The following is a 22,500-nucleotide window of genomic DNA, read 5'->3' as shown; positions in this document are numbered from 1 at the left end:
GTGACTAGTTTCACTGCATATAGACAGGTACTGCCTCAAAAACAGACTAAACAAAATATACTAAACAAATATTTAGCAGTCAGCTACACAACCTGACTTCCTTATAGCTAGAATACAAAGTAAAGATTACTATCCGAGGATTACTGGACTGCTATCTGGGTTAGCATCCAAAATGCCACTAGACGGTAATTGGTAGAATAAAAAAGAACACCACACACTGCTTGATTCTCCTTGCAAAGTTAACCCTGCCACAAAGATTAAAAATGGAAATTGAGCCTAATCTCTTATGTCTCACAGTTGCAATGTTTCTAGCAGACACCTGAGGTTTGTAACACCCCAGGGCGAGTTGAGGTCATGCAGTATCTACCTCAGAGTAGACTTTACAGAATTTGAATACAACTATTAGGACCCACAGGCAACAAGGTGATTCAGCCTCCATCTACATTTAACAATATTTGTTCTTATTTGTTTGGGAGGTACGTTGCAAGGGAATGTGGTGTTATTTAGAAATTACTTTTATCACTGAAAAACATTTGAATAGTGCCTTCTGAAAGGGGGAGAAAAACCATTCATCCCTTTTTGAGGCAATACAGGTAATTGTGTGCCTTGAGATTTAAGGGACCTTTGATAAGGTTGGGTTTTTTCACTTAGCATCTTTTTTTTCAAACATTTCTAAGTGCTGAAGAGAACTTCTGAACTCCATTTAAGCTTCAAATTTCAGATATTTCCTTCAGAATTGTGACTAGGTTTTTGATGGAAGTCTTCAGTGGTTTTAATCGTGATATATACTGTTGTATTAATTGTTTCCAGAAGCTGTAACACATTTATTTCAACATTCTGTCCCCTATGTGTCTCCCAAGGAATTCTATTTTGTGCACTGATATACCTAGCATGTTCCTTCACCCACGGTGTCCTCAAGGGTCTGTACTGGCACCATAGTATTTAGTATCTTTATCGGTAAGACAGTCAGTGGAATTTAGTGCACCCTGAAGTCTGCTGATGACACCAAGCTGAGCAGTCCGGTTGATATGTTGGAGGGAAGGGAAGCCATCCAGGGGGACCTTGACAGGCTTGAGCACTGGGCCCACATGAACCTCATGAAATTCAGTCAGGCCAAGCATGAGGTCCTGCAGCTGGGTCAGGGCAATCCACAGAATCAATACAGACTGGGGGATGAAGAGTTTGAGAGCAGTGCTGCATAGAAGGACCTGGGAATAATGGTAGATGAAAAACTAGGTATGAGCCAGCAATCTGCATCTGCCAGAAACCCTAGAAAACTAATTGTATCCTGGGCTCCATGAAAGAAGCACGGCCAGCAGGTTAAGCAAGAAGCTTTTTCCCTTCTACTCTGCTCTACTGAGATCCTAATGAGGGTGTTGCATCCAGCGCTGGGGTCCCCAGGAAAATACAAAGAACCAGGTCCAGAGGAGGGCCACAAAAATGATCAGAGAGACCGAGTACCTCTCCTATGAAGACAGGCTGAGAGAGTTGGGGTTGTTCAGCCTGGAGAGAAAGCTCCAGGGAGACCTTATTGCAGCCTTTCAATTCTTAAAGATGGCTTGTAAGAAAGAGACTTTTTGCCAAGGCCTACAGTGACAGAACAAGGGGCATTATTTTTAAACTGGGGACGGTAGGTTTAGATTGGACATAAGGAAGAAATCTTTTACAATGAGAGTGGTGAGGCACCAGAACAGGATGCCCAGCAAAGTAGTGGAAGTTGTAGGAAGTGTTTGAAGTCATGCTGGACCGGGCCTTCAGCAACCTGATCTCATGAAGAATATCCCTGCCCACAGCAGGGAGGGGTTTGAACTAGATGATCTTTAAACGACCCTTCCAACCCAACCATCCTATGATTCAGGGCTATGCTTCCTTTCCATGCTTAAAAAATTCTGACTACAGAACTTCTACTTTTTACCAAATGTGCTTAGTTCCTTTAACGGTGGTGTCCAGGTTGTTTTTACTACTTTTCTGTGGTCAGTGTGCAGCCACTGTACAAACAGGGAGGACAAGAAGAAATATCCATCAAAAACACACTACACATTAGTTCCTCTTGTGCTGTACATTTTTTAATACTGAAGAGCTCTTTTTTCCTAGGGCAGTTCAAAGATTATTCTGATCACTAACCTGTGGAAGAATAAACAACTTAGAAAACTATTCAGGATAGAAAACTTTCATTTTTTTTTTCCAGCTATACTTTCTTCCAGATCAACAGTAAATCAAGACCAAAATCAAACTGTTCAGTTGCCCTCACAAAAATAAATTTCATGGGCTTTTCTGGCAGCAGGTACAGCTTGTAGAAAACACTGCCATACAAACACCTCTTTCTGGAAGTGTAAGCACAAGGAGTAACACATAGACTCATGAAAATAACATTTCCCTCAACTCCAGAAGGGTTTGTTGTTTTTTTTTTTTAAATCAAAGTTTGAAAGGCAAAGTAGAGGCGGGTTGGTTGGAGATGTAAAGGATCTTACATTAACAGTATTTCATCTATGCTCTAAGGAGGAAAACAACTTCTCCATAAGTAAAACAAGATTTGAACACTCATCTTTTAAATTGTTCAGTACATTTTTATCTTGAAGTCTTTCAGTATAATATGATATCTTCCAAGACATTGTACATAGAAAACAAAATATTGAGATTGGTAAGGCATGTAACCAGTATAAAAATATGTATGTGTGTGTGTTTCAATGGACCGATACATATTTAAATGTCTTTGTTTGCAAAACCCTACAGTACTATTTTGTTAAACAATGGGAGCAGTGTGCTAAGGACAAATTCCCATGTAAAGTGCTGAGTATTTAAACTTAAATTCTGAATTTATTTTTTTTTTTTTTAAAAAAAACATGTCACACAAAGCCTCACAATAGCTTAGTGATTTCTGACTTCTGATCAAAACAAACTTATCTACTACATAACTGGAATCTGTATTTTATTGAAGATTAGCTGGCCCTGATGGACTAATCCTGGGTTCAGAACTAGTCAGTATTTTTATTAATGGCACAGAAGGCAAAATAGAGAGCATGGTTATAAATTTTACAGGTCCCCACAAAATAAGAGGTAATGCAAACCCAGTGGCGAAGATGGTAAGATTTCAAATATGTGGCAATACCTCCAAAACCAGGTATTGGTTTAGAAAAAACTATTACATGAAGAAAGGGTGAAAGAAGGAAGTCTCACATTATAGAAAGAACAGGGCAGATTCTGGAAACAGTACCGACAGCCGAGCACCGATCAGGTTGCTTGAGGAGCCCTGGAGTCCCCATCCTTGGGGTCGTCAGGATGAGGTTACACACACATCTTTGAGAAGTGAGTTCAGTCACTGTGGACTCTTCAGTAGAATAAAGAGATGATGAAGTCATCTCTTAGCAAGTTTTATTACTACATCCCGTCCAAATGTCTTTGCTAAATTACTTCAAAGAACTTTTTGGTATAGATATAAACAAATGAACACATTCATATCCACAGATCCCCTTCTTTACAGCTGGTGGATCTATGTTTACAAATTAAATTTTTCCTGATGCCCCAGAACTTTCAAAATTAAACTCTCTGTGAGAGAACTTTATCATATAAAAGGATTCTAATAACTTGTAGAGCTGCCTGCTCATCTCAATACACTACTTCTTCCTTGCTCATACATGACAGAACATGAAGTTTCTCTGTCTCTCTGGCTGCCTCAAACATTCACTCTTCCCCGTGCTTACAGCTGTACGTGGGAGATTTTTCCTCCACTCCTGCAACTAGCAAACTACAATTCCATGTTCTTGTATGTATACTATATCCTTAAAGACATCATCATTATGCCTTTTAAGTGGTATGACTGCCAGGTGACAGGAGACAGGTAACAGTTGCTGGACACTTACAGAGGCCTCACGAAGACTGTTTGTAGGCGTCTGGAGAAAAGGTTTGAGGCTTCAAAGGAAAAAAGAAAGATAACAGGCCAGGCAGCTGAGGGATAAATATATACTAAGAAGGAGTGTATAAAGTAACTTCTAAATATTTAGAGATGAAGCTAAATTCCCAAGGCCTGCAATAACACGTCTGATACAAAGGTGAACTTGTCTTTTGAGTTTTGTACCAGATTAGCCTGGTCCTGCCTCGGAAAAACTTGTTTAGTGTAATAGCTACTAAAGTCCTTCTAAAATCTAGGCAGCAGCAACAAAACAAGTGTTGCATTCAACTTTTAAACATTGAACATACGCTGTGGCTGACAAGAAAACAACCAGATCCTATAACCAAGTACATGATTTCTTAATTAAATTGAGTTGTGCCGGTGTCAACAAGGAGAGAAGATACTCGATGCAATATTCTCAATTATGGATAGCGTGTTTTCTACAGAGGTTTCGCATCACATCAGCTTTAATGTAAGGGCATGCAGCGTGCAGCAAAACAGCAGTGAGAACACAGGACAACAAAATATAAATAATTACAATAAACAATGTTTGGATTTGGTTAGAAGAAATGGCTCTCATTCCAGGCTTTGAATAGAAAACACAACTTTTCTTTGGGAAAAAAAAAAAAAAAAAAGAAGTCAGACAATGCCTTTTATAACCATCAGCACTGAGTTACTACAAGAGACCCTTTTTCCAAAACAGAGATTTTATCTGTTCAGCTTTCCCTATATTTCTTTCATTCAGTTCTATGGCAGTAAAAAAGCATTAGTTCATTTCTCATTTGCGCATGTGAAAAAAGAAAAACAAACAAACAAAAAAGCAAGGGTTTGATGTTTAATTCTGAAAGCCACCAGGGAAGTTTCACAACCTCTCCAGGATTCCCATAGGAATAAATTCCACAGTTCAGATCTGGGTCCTCTAAACATTGTTGCCCATATCCACCCAGAATCTTTAATGCTCTGCTAAAATCATTTGAGGGAAAAGTGCTGTGGGACGCCATGATGGAGAGAGGTGCAGTCTCTCAGACAGTTAAGTCAATCTAATGACTGGCACTGAAAAGGCTTTGCTCTTGGCTTTCTATCAAAGAGGTGGTAGATGTTGAGAGGGAAAAGCTGCCTAGGTCAGTGTGCTTACTGTGAGCTTTGTAGCCAAGCGTATGGTCTGCAGTAAGTCATGTAATTTTTTAAGATCTGTCAGTGCATTTTTTTTCCATATAGGGGTTGCAACGATCTGTCTCAAATGATGAAAGGGTGATTTTTTTGCTGGGTAGCAGCTGAAAGTATTTTGCATTGCTATGGTGACTTAGGCACCTAGTAACACTAGGGAGTTTTTTACTTTGGTATTCAATGGCATAAAAGGCAATAAATTAGATCATGTCTTGAAGTCCCTCCCAGGCTTATTTTCTGTGAGACTTTAATTTTCATACTATTGACTCACAGGCTTTCCTAGTGACCTCATGTAGAAGTATATAAAGATGACGGATTTTCTGGAACTCAGCTGAAGAAAGTTTTCCCAGGGGAATCTTTGGGACTAAACAATTTCTAAGCCATATGTGGTGTTACAACCTTTGTTGATTATTTCTTTTAGGATTTTGTTTGCCTGTTAAAGCAATAAAGATTTTTTTTTTTTAAAGGTAGCTCCCAAAAAGCTTTAACCATTTCCCAAGCCAAGTGATGTACAGTTTGACCCGTTCTTCCTCACAGTTCTGTAGACAGCCTTAAGCCCCCAAACATTACACCCTCAAAACCAACTGGTGAGCCTGGAGATACTTTTCCAACTGTACTGTTTCTCTGACATCTTTGCTTCCATTACATGGGCTATGATTAGCTATATGAAAAGAACAAAACACAACATATTATATTTGTGTTGCACCGTCTCTCTTCTACATCTCCATATTTCCAGTGAACATTTTTTGTTAGACAGGGCCAATTTTTATTTACATTTTTACTTATTACCCATGCTGCTCTTTCATGCTTTGGACATCCTGAACTACAAATGCAATTTTGATTCAGCTGTTCCATTGTGTTCTTTGGGAGAAGACATTAAAAAGAACGACAGTACAGAACTCTTCAAACTGTGGAAGTCCAAAAATTTTTCAACAAGGCAAGCTACTAAAGCACAAAGAATACTGTGGCCAAACTAGTTGTCTGCACATGGCTATATTTTAGTATTTGAAAAACATTTTTAACCTTTATTTTTATCTGAAGCATCTTGACTTTCTGAAGAATTTTATGTGTTAACATCTAACATTATATAAAGTATTTTTCTAGTCTAACCAGTTAAAGTACCTTTTACTTACAACTATTACTTCTGTCTGAACTAGCATTTTTAAACCTGTGACATTCATTAAGACTTGTTTAGAAAAGTTTTTTTCACCAAATATTACTTGGTAAGATGACAGTCACTATATTGCAGATGCAGTAACTGACTTTGTTTGGCTGGGTTTTTTTGGGTTTTTTCCCTTCTTTTTTTTCTGGTAGTAGATCTGGACCACTGTTTCCTCAGGAAGAGATGTATCATCAGCACAGCTCTAGGTCTGTAGGATATTCTATACAGCAGTTTAAAAAGAAAAGCTCTCTCTTCCAATCCACTGTTTCATATCTATAATTTTTATATTTATGCCTTCGTAGGCAAATGGAGACAAATCCTCAAATCCTACAGCATTTTCCACAATATATCTAATTCTATTATTTTGTCTCTTTACAATTTCACGCTACTATAAAAAGTTTATTATTTTTCTTAAGAAGGAGTGAACTGTTTATTGACATGGATATGTACAGCCATTTAGGGAGCTACTAATCCAAATATTGAGAAAGGGAAGAAAGCCTATTAGATGAGTAATTAAATACAAATTCAGTAATGCTACAACTGTCACAGAATCCATTATTATTTTTCCTTGAACATCAGGAATCACTTCCCCCATGTATTTACTGCAAATACTAAAACGCTGAAGAAATGCCAAATAAACTAATGCCTATCTGCAAATCTTTAGCTTCAAGCAAGAAAAGAAGGAAGGTCTGACTGTCACATATCCTTGTCAGGTGGCTGAGGATGCACCACCTCATTTCACTACTATGGAGGGAGTGAACCTACAACATTCTGGTGGAAGACAACTGGAAGTGTGATGCCTATAGAAGCACTGCTCCTCAATGGAAGTGTTTCTGGGTGTGCTTTGTCAACCTGTCACTGCCAAATTACAACCTTCTACCCTCCAAAAGCCATGTTGAGAAAAAAAATCAAAAGGAAGTCACAACCTTCTGTCCTCTCAAAGGCTACACTGAATTACAAAAAAATACCTTAAAAATATATTTCTCCCACCCCACTTCTCTGTGGATTTCAAGTCTATCGTGGAGGAGCTGGGAGTTGCACTGACTCAGTCATGGAAAGCAGAGGCAACAGTCCTAGCTGGCAGGCACTGCTGCAGAGTCTGACAGGAAATAAGAGTGCACTGGAATAATTAATTAGGCCACTACAGTTTGTCCTCTTTAGTTCATCACTAAAGGAGATGGCGTAAGATGGAATTAATGATCAGTGGTCACAGAGTGCCTCTGGCACATCAAGTCAGGTGTAGGAGCAAGTAAGAATGAGTTTGGGTAAGTCCATTACTGCTTTTACAACTTGCCAGGCTAAAGACTTACTATCCTATTTCTAATAGACGTTGATACAATTTTATCAGTCATTGTAAAAAAAGCTAGGGTTCTATATCCCTTCCCTTCAATTATTTTAAGATAAAAGGTAGGTGAGTCCCCCTAGGAAAAAGATACATCACAAACCCCATCGTTATCAACTGCACAAAACTGGTCTTGCAAACACAGCTTTTCTTTTGTAATACCTTAAAAAGATGTAAACTCAGTTGTTGCTATTTGTGAGATCTCTCTCTTCTGTGAGCACCTGATATAACTTAGCAGGTATCTGTAAAACAAAATTCAGTGCATCTTTCTTTGTGAGGATGATTGCAAAATAGCTTGGTTGCTTCTGCTCACTCTCTCATTGCTTTGTCTTTAGGGATCACAGGATAATTCAGGTTCAAGGGGCCTCAGGAGAATGCTAGGTCAGCCTCCTGTCCAAAGGAAGCATAGCTACGAGGTCAGACCAGGCTGCTCAGGGTTTTACCCACTTGGGTCTTCCAAAACTCCAAGGATGTAGACTATACAACTTCTTTGGCAACTGCCCTACTCACTGTCTTACTGTCCTCATAAGGAAAGAGCTTGCTCTATAACCAGTCTGAATCTCTCATTTTAACTTATGCCCATGGTCTCTTCAGTCTCCCATCACCGTGAAGAGCCTGATCCCGACTTCTTGCTCCCTGTAGGGAGAGGGCTAGGTACCCCCAAAGCTGCCTCTTCTCCAGGCTGATGAAGCTCAGCTCCCACAGCCTCTCCTCACAGGGCAATTGCTTCTGCTTCCAATCATAACAAACTCCATCCAATTTACTGCTGGTTTTTTTTTTTTTTCGTATTTGAGGTGCCAAAATTGGAGGCAGTATTCCAGATATACCCTAAGGAATGCTGAGAAGTGGGGGGAATATAACCATTTCCCTCAGTCTCTCGGGTCTCTGCTGCATGTAATACAGGCCAGGACACTGTGGACCTTCTCGGCTGTCAGGACACCCTGCTCATGGTCAGCTTGCTTTCTACCAATACTACAGGGCCTTCTCAGCAAAGCAGCCCCCCAGCCAAGCCATCCTAGCGTGCATCACTGCAAGAGGAACTTCCTTCCTCAGTGCAGGGCATGGTATTTCATAAAGTCCCTCTTGGCCCAGTCCTTCAACCCATATAGGTCCTCTGAATGGCTATCCCACCCTTACGCATATCAATTGTTCCCCCTAATTTGATGTCATTTGCAAACCTGATGAGAAAGAGGTCCATCCTCCAGGACATCAATAAAAATGTTAAACAGGACAGGTCCCAGCATATTCTCATGTCCCAGGAGAAATCAGAGAATACTCAGGTATTGCAAATGGAAGACCAGGGTAAAAGAGAAGAAAAAAATATTAATTGGATATGAAGATCTCACATGAACATGGCAGAGGGAAAGATACACTGAGTGCATATCAATCTCTAACATCAGAAGGGAGGGGGACAGCAGGAAAGTGCCGTTACCTGAAAATCTGACCTAAATGAACACATGGTGCTATTTTCAAGAGAAGAATAGGCCACAAACAATACAGGGAGTCCAAAAAGGTGGTACAAAGGATTAAGGCGGCAGTTTAATGCAAAAAAATCATAGAAGAAAAATAACAGGTCATTTCATCTGGATCTTTTGGATTTTAGGGGAATATAGATAGCAGAAAACATTAAGACATTTATGCTCTTATTAACAGGAAAAACCCTGCCCAAAACCTTTCAAAAAATCACTTAGAAACTTATTGGTTAACAGGGCATTCCCACTTAGTCCTGCCCCACCTCAGATAATATTATCTTGCTCATATTTTGCAGAGATAAAAAGGTTCCGGGTTTTAACATTAGGTGTCCACAACACCAGCAAAACTGCTAAGACTGCACAAATTTTCAAAGTTCTAATAAAAAGATTTTAGAACTGGGAGAACTCCTTGTCTTACTTGGAAAAACATATTTTAATGAATAAAGATTGAGAAATGAGGCTGTAAGCAGTCGCAAGAAATATCAGATGGAGATTAGGAGTGATTAGGAGTGACTGAAGGCAGAATAACAAATGAGGGAAAACCAAAGACATGAAGACAAATGGCTTCCTGGGATGAAATCCAGATCTCATTTAAGTCAATGGCAAAATTCCCTTTGACTTCATTAGGTCCAAGATTTCACTTGTGAAGTTTATTCACGGCAGAAGGTGTAAGTGAAAGATGCAATGCATCTGACAGAGTGCCTGGGGAGAAGGGGCAATAACCAAAGGTGATACACATAGTGAACCACATATTTTTCTATTAGACAAATGAGGTGGAATAACAAGTATATATAAGACCACTAATTTTACTTGCCCTACGAGGCTTCTAAGAGTAACAGCAGAGTAAACAAGGAGGTCTGATGGATGTATTTTAATTTTCAAATTCCTGTGAGAAACTTAAAAAATCTAATTCATCCTTAAATTAGACGTAAGATTTTCCAGTGGTAAACCTAGAAAGGACAAAAGTTGTATTTCACAACATGGAGATAGGTTAAACGTGAGAATTCTCTAAGATCCTACATTTTATTTCTATTTTGACTAATTATGAATACCCCAGAAGAAGGTAAGAACAGAGGTAGCAACACATTTAGGTTAGTCATATGTAAAGTTAGCTGTGAAAAAAAAACCTAAAAAAGCTGGCAATCCATGGCAGACCGATTTTCGCTGTTGAGAAATAAAAGAAGGAAAAGAAAACTCCCTATATACATCTATTTGCTGTAAATGCTTGGAAAATTTATGCTATTAGGAATCCTCAACAGCGCCTCTGCTTAAGAGGTTAAAGAAAAAACCCAGTATGTTGGACTTACTAGGAGAGAATGATGACAGTGCCAACAACATAAAACGTGTTTATGCCTTTATAGTACGTCCTCACTTCAACTAGTATGTTCAATGTGCTGGGCTACGTTTTAGCTATTTCTTTGCTATCTCAAAAACAATATGGCAGAAGCCAGGAAAGAACAACCAAAGTGACCTATGGCATAGCAAACGTATCTGTATGAGGAAACATTAAAAATGACAGGAGTACTTTTAAGTAATTTAATTTACCTGCCACTGAAGTCAACAAGTGGCTTGGTGAAATGAGTAAAAGTGATATACTAGAAATAAGGAAAATATAGGAAAAAGCAAACACTCACACTTCACCTTACCCACACTTTAGGTTCACCCTATTTAATATGGCATTTTTATGATCATTTTATCCTGACAGTTATCCCCTACTAATTTCTTCTAATGATAAAAAGTCACAGAGCTACTGCTACAGAAAAGTTTTTAAATCCTCAGCAAGTTGCACAGCTAATATGCTGGGGGGTTTAGTTTATTAAATATTTTAATAGGCTTAAAAGTGTTCAGTAATTTCCTGCCACTACAGGAAAATGTTTTAGCAGATATTGTCCCTCACATTGCAGAAGCTAGCCAGCCTTTAATTCATGGAGATTAGAAGCAAACCTCTCCTTTTTCTTTCCTATACTATAGGAATATCCCAAATTGGGGATGATTTTGTACTGCTTAGCTGCAAAACACACCAATGTATTTGCTCCTAAAAGGGCTGGAGATAATATTTGGTGCTTTTTGCCTTCTGTTTGTCCCTGACCAAGCACATCAAAATACAAACTGGTTCACTTCAATTTAGGGACAGCCAAAACTTGCAGTTTGTGTTCTAAGCAAAGTTTGAAAGCAGACATTGGCAGCAAATCAGAATGAAAAGGAAATCATGAAAACAAGTTGTCAATGAATTTTGGCTTTATAGTAATGCCTGATTTGAAAAAACGTTGTTGATGAAGATGATGATTGTAATAATAATAAACAACCAAATATTTCCCCCTTTTCCCTTTAGCTTAAACAAACACATGCACTTTGTATGGAGAAACTTCTAGAGAATAAACTGACAGATTTGTTGATTCCCACAATGTAATTTCACTTCTCTTAAACAAAAATTAACCAAACAAAAAATATGGGTAATAAAACTATGCATTTATTTTTAGATTATGGAAATGATAACTAAATTGACAGGGTCTTTGTGGGTTTGTTTGTTTTTAAACTTGGCAAGAAAATGCCAAGAGAATAAACAGGGATACTCCATCTGCACTCATGTATAATCAGTTATGAATAATACTTGCTACAAAAAATAATCAAATTAAATCTTACACTGTAGATAAATAAAGGATGTTTCTGGAAAAATAATATATTTATAATGTATTTTTCTTTATATACCAAATGAGGCTCAAAACTCATGCACAATTAGCCCTTTCTACAGGATTAAAATTTTTAGGAATCAAATTCCGATTAAGATGATGAAATTAACAGGTTTTCTGATTCTAGTGACTCTTACTAAAGTTCCCATCCTTGGCATTGGCTTGCTCCCTTCGGTGTCTAAATAAATGTATTTTCTCTGTGACAGAACCAAAAAAAAAAAAAAAAAAAAAAGAGAAAAGTAGCAACTTGACTAGGAATTAGCTTAGGGCACAGGCCTCTCAAGTCTTTCAAACCATCACTGCATCTAGTTCAAACGTCAAAAGTTAACATGCTAAACAAAGAAAAGGATTAGGGAGAAAAAAAGCACAGAAGTTTTAGAGATAAAAATTCAAAGGACAATGACAAAGCACTAGAGATTTGACTGACTGAATATTTTGGGTGTTGTTGAAAAACCATCGAAAAAGAGGGAATCTGAAAATAAAGTTTGATAAAACAGGCTATGGATCTGGCATGCTCTGTACCATCTAATAGCTAGAAGTTTTTTTAAAAAGTACCTGTTACACAGAAACTTGGCAGGAAAAACTAAATATCTCAGTGTTATTGGTGCGTTAGAGCAGGCAAATATTTTCTGTGCAACATCTAGAAAACTACTCAATGATCTGGGAAAAGCTGAGGGAGAATTTGGACTGTATGTGTCATTTTTATACATAAATTCGACTTTATTTTTAATTATACTTATTATAGATGTATATGTATGTAATATACATAAAATTATTTTAATGTTAAAACTCTTACATTAATAAAACACTGTTATCTTGGAAAACATACAGCTGATAACATAGATAGTGTGGGACAAAAAGGATGAAAACACTATCCTTTTACTAATACCTTTTATACTAATACATTTTATAAATGCATCATCAATGTTTTTTCCACAGTGGCACCTAACATTTTTTATTCTAATGCACCAGCAAGGGATTATCAGCTTTACACCTACACCTGGGCATAGCACATGTTTTCTTCTGGAACAGTCTTCACTGAAAATATTTATTAATAGGTATGCTTGATAGCCACACTTCAAAATTTTCAGCAGGACGCTCCAAAAATATTTTGTTTTCCTATGTTAAGTTTCTTAGAGCATTGATCTTCTATGATTTTTTTATGTTTAAGAGCTAGGACTTAAAATGGTAGCTGTTTTTAACTATTTGGCAATAGTAGCATTTAACAACTAGAACCACACGTCGCATTTGGCAGTGACAAATGGGTCAAACTGACCTGTGCAGGACTGCCTGCACTGCCCTAGCTGACATTTCTTACATTAGCTGAATCTTACACTCACTACGTGTTTTTCTGTAAGGGCAAGGTTCATTCAATCTTAAAAATAAGAGTGCTTAAAGATATTTAGCTGTGACAGCTGTTCCAGATTACAAAGTAAATGGACTTGGACAATCTCAGCTAGCCTCTAGTAAGACAAGGCATACACGAAAAAACATTACTTTTTCCAAGTTTATCATAAGAATTGAAGAAAATTGGGTTGGAAGGGACCTTAAGAGATCATAAAGTCTCTTCATCCCCTTCCCCCACCTCAAAACATGATTATTTATACCTAAGCCACTTCTGAGCACTTCTAATTTCCTCTTTGAAGCCTCTGGTACCCAGTTCCATATTCCCTCTCTGTTGGCATGCAAATCAGCACTTAATTATCCTACAGTCAGAAAGGTTTTATTTTTTCTGTTGTCTGTCCTAACTCCTCCTGCTGAAATACTTGCCAATTGTTTCTTTTCCCGTTCCCAATGGACTTGGGAAAATTTTGTTCCCATCTCCTCCACACAGTGTTGTGAAGTCTATCATAATTTCCCAATGTGGTTTCTCCCTTCTCAAGAAATCTAGTATGTTTAGTCCCTCCCCAATCTTCAGAAAAGGCCAATTAGGAGAACTGGGTGGAGGATAGAGCTTGCTTTTGCCTACAACATTCGTCTTCAGAATGCTTTCACAACCATGTATCTCTGTCAGCTCACATTCAGTTGGTGAACTGCTACAATTTCTGGAGTCTTAAGAACGACTGCATATGCAGTCATCACCACCTCACATGTAGACCTATGATTGTTCATTTTAAATTGTCTCAGAACATTTCACCACATTATTAAGCAATGTAGGAATGCCAATCATGCCTCCCATTTTCATGCCATTGCAGATTTATATTTGGATGTGAAGGGCAACGTGTCTGAAGAGTATGTTGTATCTGTACAGCCCCTTCAAGAAAGCACAAATATAGTCTGCCTGAAGACTGGGTGGGTAGGAGATACTGGAGATATCACTGAGTCTGCCTCTAATTGCAAACTTTGGCCTCTGCTTAACACAGACTACTGCTTCACAGGGCAGTGCACTCCAGCTGAAAGAAATATATACAGCATGATACTTTGTTCTCTATGATGCCTATAAATATCTTGCTGCAAAATAATAAAAAAAATGGTTTAAATTGTAATCAATCTGTAAGTCCAGATTGATACAAAAGCAAAAATATTTCACTCACGGTGGCACAAATAAAAGGACATGTACAGTAAAAGAACACTACTTGAAGGGTGCCCATCTCAAGTTATTTCACTGCCACCAGTCATGGTTTACCTTTTGGTTTAATGTTCCTATAGTGCAGTCTAGTGCCAACTGGTATTGTGTCATGCACTTCTCCAGACAAAGCCTGATGCTATTCTACATGGGGATGGTACTGTAAGTAGTGTACAGCTTCCATTCAAATGAGATCAGAAGACACTTTTCAAAAATTGAACAATTCAATTACTACTTAAAAACTCCAAGAGTTTGGGGAGGGATTTGAAAGTCCTTGTTGTTTTGCTTTTCTACAGTACATGTCACACCAGGGCCCTCAGTTCATCCTTTAATACCATACCACAAACATAAACCACAACAGTTTAGCTGAATTTAGCTAAAATATGTTTTGCTCTGTAACAACAGAGAAAGAAAAGAAACACATCATATATGACTATGCCTGGAATGCTTAAAAAAACTCTTTTAACAATTGTATATGAAAATAAATCCACAGTGAGTAGTTTTAGGGAATGGCTACTAGAAAGGTGAGGAAAATAGACAATCTGCTGTATCAGAAAGAGCTTGTTTTGTCTACCAAAATGAAGATTCAAATTTTGCAGTGTAGACTATAGAACACATTTGAGAAACAAAGAGGAACAGTAAGACTATGTAAGCTAGAACATGTACTAGCAGATCTAAATTAGAACATACTTGGTCTGTAAGTTGGGATTTGGCTGATAATCAAAGGAATGAAGTTCTGTAGTGGCTTTTAAATTTGAGATGGACTATGATACTTTTCGGAGAGGAATTATATGTTACAGCAATCCACTGACATGAAGTTCTTCAAGAAACTCTTTTTAAAAAAAAATGCATTGAAAATTTTTTAAAATGTGCAAAGTGCTTAGTTTTCTACAAATTCTGAAGACTACATATTAGTCAAATAATGCTTCACCAGTATTTTTTAATGAATTTTTGCTTGGACTTATAGATTGTAATTTAAACTACTGGCATTGGATATAATGGGGGCGAAGGGGGAGTTAACGTGTTTACATGAAACAGAAATGTAAAGGCATATTTTGGACACCTGCATTTACAAAAAAATATCTGGAGTCCACTTTCACAATTTTTATCTTATATTATTAGTTATTCAAAATCCAAAGGCAAGCATTAAACGTGGACAAAATTCGTAACTGTACATGCAGTTTTAGAAATACACTGTAAATAACACTGACATCTCATTTTCTGTGCTATACAAAGACAGTAAACTCCTACGAAGTAAATTTAAAAGTTACATAACCACATCACAGAGACTTAGTTGCACAACTTCAAACATTTTTAACATCCGTAATAGTATTTAAGATGCTGCCTTTTCTTATACGGACCTGTTATATGAAAAGCATAAATACCTTACCCATAGAATGAGAATTCAAGACAGCAGTACCATGAAGTTTTTAGCAAGACTGCTTCCAAAAAGATTCTATGAAACCCCACAGGAGCCTACCAACTTCTACAAGCCATGCTACAGGGATCCGATGCTTTTCAGCTGAAAGCACTATCTCTCTGGAGTGATCTTTTTGTCAAGAGCTTTGGGAATGTACTGCAGAAGTGCAACAATTGGGGCTGGAATAATGTAAAGAAGAAATAGCAACTTCTGATGAAAGGTAAGACATGTAACATTTAAGGAGCTAAAGAGGAAATGACAAAGGCCTGCAACATCAGTCTTGAAAGATGAGAAAATTGATCAACAGAATCAAAATGTAAAGGACAAGTGAATTGAAAAGAAAGGTAACGCAAAGTAATACATAACAAAAAGGAGAATATAACAAAAAAAAAAGTAAGAAAACAGTATCATGAAGTGTTGGATTGCTGGACTCGCCTGTCGCTTTCAGATGTTTTGGAGTACTAGGCAAAGCCAAAATTATTTCACTGTATTCTCACAATAGAGCTTCTCTCAACGGGAATATGCCCAGAGAAATCTGTAACCGTTTAAGATCCTGTGCTTCCTAGCTGTCCCTCTTTTCATATAAAAATAAAAATCAATTGTTGTCACGAAGTCTCTTTGCCCATTATATTCCTTAAGTTAGATTTATGAATAAAAATGTGTGAAATTAAATTATACAGACATTAAAATATCATGTGATTAGGTGAAACATTTTTGATGAACAAGGATACCCAGAAATGCTGCAATTGCTACCACATTCATCTGCTCAATTACATGCTTCTCACCTATTTAATAATGCTTGTTACATCCCTGTTAATTGATGTGTTCAGAGTTTATTTTCTTATACACTACATCATGTCTCATACGATGAACAAGAGAGTTGGATCATAGCAGTCTCCTAGAACAGAACAAGCCTCCAAGGTAAATGCAAAGAGATCATGAAATGGGACAATGCAATGATAACACACACACACAAAAAAAAAAAAGAAGGAAAGACAGGGGATTGGAACATTATGAAGTTAAAGAAACAAGGGAATGAAAGGGATTAAAACTGGAATGATAGGTAACCTACTGTAAGTGGTGTGAAAGCTTAACAGTGGGGGACTGGAATAATCAGATATGGGAACGGCCTGACAATGGAATGCGTTCAAACTGAAGCACCTCAAAAGTAAATGATCTTAGAGCAGAATAATCATATTTGCCTCTGGGAATAAAATTTAAAGATAAAAAATTTGAAAAAAAACCCCACAAGTTTGATGATTATGCAGATAGAACTGCAGAGAGAAATGATCCAGTCAGGACAAGAGTGGGAAAGGTAAAGGAGTGGGGTTGGGAACGACAGCAGAACACAAAGGGAAAGGTGACTGAAACCACAGATGGTTGGAACTCACTTTTTTACACAAAGGATCGAACATGAAGGACTACACTGGATAAGCTCATTTTTCTAATTGATCTCAGATTGCCTCTTTCAATTACTGATTTGGACAAAAAAAATTTATTCTCTTTCTCATAATAACCTAACACAACATTTTCTGGAAATGGCTTTAAAGATCATGAGATACATGTGTTACTTGACATTTGTTTTCATACAATTCCTGGCTTACAGAGTACAGCATCGCAACAGCCAAATACAGAGTCATATACGAGACAAGGATATATGAATTCACTTTTTTTAAGAAGTGACACAAAATATTGATTTGGTCTTCAGTGCACTTTTAAAAAACAATCAGTAATTACAGTTGTTCTAGAAATTAGTATGACATAATTTTCTCCAGGATTCTAGATCTGCTGTTACGAACTAGATTATTTTCATAAGCCAACTGAGAATGTAAGGTATTAGTTACATTGTCCTTAGTCTGTGCTCTCATACAGCATGAACAGGGACAAAACCATGATGACAGTCCCCTGCCACAAAACCTCACTACTAGGATATGTGCTTTCCCTATGTCCTTTGCTAACTCCTCCCACTCCTTATTTTATGAGCCATGGGGAGTTTTAACCACCCCACTGTTTCCTACAGTGAGATGTTTTATGATGAGCAGTTTCTTTCTGTTTCCTCGAGTGCTCTGAACAGCTTTCCAGATTAAAATTTTACCTTTCCCCTCAAAGTTTATATAATGAAGTAAAACAGCATTACGCTTGATGCCAAAATATGAACACGTGGACAAGAAATGCACCACGCATTTGGGTGATAAAACACTGAGGTCTGTGCCAGTTGCAACAATCACTTAAGTGTGATCAATCTGGTACAGCTGCACAGGGAAACATCGGAAAAACATTGGAACTTCATTTCCATTCCTGATAATTCATCCCCAAGAGTGAGAACTCTTGAATGTGTAACAGAGGCAGGAAAAATTAACAGCACAAAGTTGATTTAATTTTGATCCTGATTTCATTTAAGAATCTAAATTTATTGGCTCTGAAGGAACTCACTTTCAGATTCCTCCAAAACTCTTCAGTAATATACTAGCTATGGCATGCACATTATAAAGAAGCTGTGTTATCACTAATGCATGAACTGTCACTACTGTCCCTAAGTATCATTCCACGTCTTATTCAATGTTGTCATTTCTTCAGGGATGATAAAAGTTCTTCCACAGCATGCCCCAACCATGCAGCATTATTTGCACTTGTTTGGATGCATTTGCAAAAAACTGAAGGAAGGAACAGAATCTTAAGTATTGATTTAAATGAAAAGATAATTGTCTGACATTGATTGTTGGCAACTGATGTTAAGGGAAATTGATTTTGAACAGAACATATATGCCCACAGTAAGTAACATGTTTTCTCAGTCAAGATTTATGTTAGGGGAGCACTTAAGAGCCCACGTCAATCTACCAGAAATGGGATTTGAAGACCAACCAAAGACAGAACTTGGATTTAATACTGTTAAAACACAGAAAGTAAACCTAGGATTTGAGATCCCGCTAGTGACACGCTGCATGTTGGATCATGGAAATACCGTCTTTTGTCAGACTGGGAATGGAAATGGGCAGTATCTCAGCTACCAGGCCATGGTTATACTGATCACCTAGAACTTACTGCAGTATTTTTAAGTGTTCCAGAAGCATGAGAAATGGTGCAGATCATACATCATTACCCAAGGCAGAAATTGTAAAGCTTTTAAAGTGCCACTGCTGTAAATACACTGGCAAGGACTCACTGCACCGAACAAGGATTTAAATGCTATACATTTACTTGAGGTTATATACCTACTGTCTTTCTCCAGTCAAAGAGCAGACACTATTTTCAAAGCAAGATGATTCACCCACCTATGTTAGATACCTGTCCACAGATGGGGAAGTTGATGACTCTAACTGCTCTTACTGCTCTGTTTCAAAAACCAGATGTGAAGTATCAGGTTCAAATCAGAGTAATTTCTCCACTTTCTGAGTAGCTAAGGTATTACAATAACAGAAAGCAATTTATCTGATAACATTCTCATGCTCAAAGCACAGAAATACTGACCACTGTACATAATTTTCATTATGTTTTTAAAAAGAAAAATTTATGCTGAAAACCTCAATATGTACGTACTGAAGTAAGAAAGTTCTGCTATCATATATTTATCTGATGAAGCATTATTCAGTACAATTCTTACAACCTCATGATTGCCTTTCACACTGTCACTGAGACTCTCTTCACATTTGAAGCTGATACCAAACAAATGTTTCTCCCTGGAAGCTTGTCTAGAATCGAAACCCTGCCCCTTCTCAACAGAACGCTCCGATCTCTAAATTGCACACAACCTCTTGCCTCTTTCCCTAATGCTGTGCTCCATGGCTCCCAGCTCCATGCCAGCTTCAAGATGGCAGCCCACACAATTGCTCAGTGTATTCTTGGTGTCATGGTTAACGCACTTTCCCGGGCATCAGGAGATGGAGGTTTAAACTGCTTGGAGATTAATAGAGCCACCTACTTTATAGGTTAGTGTGGTATTTATGACCCCCTCTAAAATACTCCTTTGGGGGAGAAACAGCCAGACTTCCTGGGTGATCCTTCTCAGAAAACTAAAAATGAATGCTGGTGGGCAGCAAAATACTTTTTTTTCTCTGTTATTAGCTATTTTTCATTAAAAATCCTGCAACCTGGGATTATGTAATCTTTGTAAGTAACATAAAATTTTAATTATCTCCACTGTTTGCCATATTCCTTACTTGCTTGATTTCTGTCCTGTTGTCCCTATATTCTTTTCTCAATTTCTCAAGTAACACTCTAAAAACACAACGGGCCCTAATCAACATGGTCATGGAGGCGAGGAAGAGGCACCTCTTCTTCCTTGCTCCTCTGCTTCTCCCTTCCTTGCCTTTTCTTGCAGATTGCATTCATTCATGTTTTCATATTCCTGGCTCACTCAGCAAGGAAAAGGCAAAAAATTCACAAGTGAGCAGGTATCTAGTCATAGCTGGAGGCCCAGTATTCTTGCACTAAATTTGGCGCAGGGGATGAACAAGCATAACCTCTTTCTCCAGTGGTATCTCAGTACATTTACATTCTGTTGCTTCAATCTATCAAGAAGGGAGCAACATGGTCATAAGTTTCAAAGAGTCACCATGACAAGTCCCAAACCTGCCAGATTTGACAAATGACTTATGATAGAAACGAGAGAGGAAGGCCGAGTCTCGACTTAGGGCGCAGCTCAAGTTATTCGCCTGTTTTACAGGCAAGAGTTGCTATGATATGTTGTATTTTAGCTATAAACACAGCTATAAATGTAGCTATATCTACATAATCATATGCACAGATATCTCAGTTTATGCTGCGGAATGGCAGACAGTACATAGGATATGTAAACAGATCTGCCAAACACTTACAAAACAACTTTAATAGCAAGTGTCATTCTTTTCTGTAAAGTAGCTGTTTTTAACACACATGATCTAACTCTTGTTTGCTCTTTAAAGTTTTATTGTCTTGGCATTTTATACAGGAAGAGAGCATTAGCATACTCAGGAGAACTGCTAAAAGTAAAAGGCCTCAAGCTACCCACTGCATGGTTGATAGCATAAAGCATGGGATATAAAAACTTTTGTCTGATTGCTCACTTTACTTGTTTTAGAGTAGTGTTACTCTCAAGAGCATATATTCATGTTCTTTCTACTTCAAGTTTTATTACTTCTTTTGTATTATTTAATACATCTAAAGACACTTCCAAAAGACAAATTTTTCCATTTTGAAAAAGTAATGGTTTGGAACCTGATAAAATACATGAATGTTCACAGCGTATTATTTTCAAAGGCAAGTAGAATAAATGTGCAATAAAACAATTAAATGCGTGACAATAAACATTTCTGTGTGATCACAGACATATTAACATGCCAAACAAAAGAAGAGAAACTCGGCAAAAATATTTCCCCTAAAAAAGGTCAAATCAAAATGGATTCTCCACACACCAGCACATGAGTAAAAAGAGAGTTTGGACTCAATTACTGTTACTACTAAATATCCCATTCTAGAAATTAAAATGAACATTAAAAATGTGAAAGGGAAAATGGAATAAAAAAAGGCAAATCAGATCAGCTATTTTAAACACAGGGAAAAAAAAAAAAAAAAAAGAGACCCTAATTGTACATGCACATGAAAAACCCTCCTACAGTAAACTTAAATCTAAGTCTACTTAGATATCACACTGCTAATTATTATATAAATAACCTGGGAAACAATACCTCCAAGATACATGTTTTACTATTTAGTAAACAAGAAACTGCCACGTTCGACACCGCTGATTAAGGCCAGGCATTTCTAAAGCTTCAGACACATTTCTGAAATCCACAATACATCAATTTTTAATACTTCCACTCTCTCAGCTCCATTAAAAAGATGGTAGGGGAAAGATTTTAGAGTAATTAATGATATAGTTAGCTGCTAAATATTAATAGGAATCGTAGTCTTGCATAAAATATAACATATAAACCTTGCCAATACAGACGCACCAGTAATTAAACTTGAATATGTAATTACACTGATTTATACGACAGGCAAAAAGTTACACTTTACTGGCTTCTATGTAAACTGTGGGCAACAGTTAAACTTTGCATTTTACGGTTTATATAAATGGGCAATATCTCTACTACAGTTCATAAATGGTTTAGAGACTCATAGTTAAAATTACAACTAATTCCAACCTGGACATTCTGACTATACCTTACAAGCCAGGCTTGTGAAAATGACCACAGAGATCAGCCTCCCATTGCATAAAATGCTTGCAAGCAAGTTGGAAAGGTTTTATAAAAAAAAAAAAACCAACCAAAAAAAACCTGGAAAAGAAGGCAAAAAAAAAAAAAGCTTACACCAATCTTACTACAAAGTAAATGAAGACTCATCTATTTAACTGCTTAAATGTAAATGTTTAGTTTCAAACATACAGTTCCAGATGTTTCACTTACCATGTTTCAAAGCACTTTTGAGTAATATTGTGTCTTAGACTAAGGCATTTTTTTTCTTGAGAGGATGCTAACTGCACTTACATGTGAGGCTGAGGAGAGCAGCCCGGACTGCTATTTCCATTACTGTCAATGTGATCCAGCGAACCATTGAGATCTTCATGGACTGCCTGCAGTAAGCCACTGGATGCGTTATTTATCAATCCTGGGTTACTAAGCAATGGTAAACTACTCTCTGCCAGCGCAGCCTAGCAAAGTGAAGAGTAAAAATAAAATTGTTAGTCCATACATACACAAATCACTTCTAAATGTTCATACACGTATGAATGCACACACACAAAGCTGTTCACTTTGGGTAGTTGTAGAGGTGGTCAGAAGGACTTTGTGCTTTTCCCAATTATTTTCACGTCC

The 22,500-nt window shown here is 37.4% G+C and overlaps 1 protein-coding gene across 8 annotated transcripts in view; it reads right to left on the bottom strand.

Moving 5' to 3' along the window:
• The window catches only part of FOXP2 (forkhead box P2), a gene marked incomplete at both ends in the record, with an annotated part of 194,120 nt that overhangs the window by 4,195 nt on the left and 167,425 nt on the right, over positions 1-22,500 (bottom strand). For all 8 annotated transcript variants that reach the window (XM_084274596.1, XM_084274597.1, XM_084274598.1 and 5 more), the window contains one exon: positions 22,174-22,337. In XM_084274596.1, coding sequence (XP_084130722.1) covers positions 22,174-22,337 — 164 coding nt within the window. The remainder of the gene's footprint in view (positions 1-22,173; positions 22,338-22,500) is intronic.

The sequence above is a fragment of the Gallinula chloropus genome (assembly GCF_964237585.1).
Source record: "Gallinula chloropus genome assembly, chromosome: 1".
Classification (NCBI taxonomy): Eukaryota; Metazoa; Chordata; class Aves; order Gruiformes; family Rallidae; genus Gallinula; species Gallinula chloropus.
This window is presented reverse-complemented; position numbering and strand designations above follow the sequence as displayed.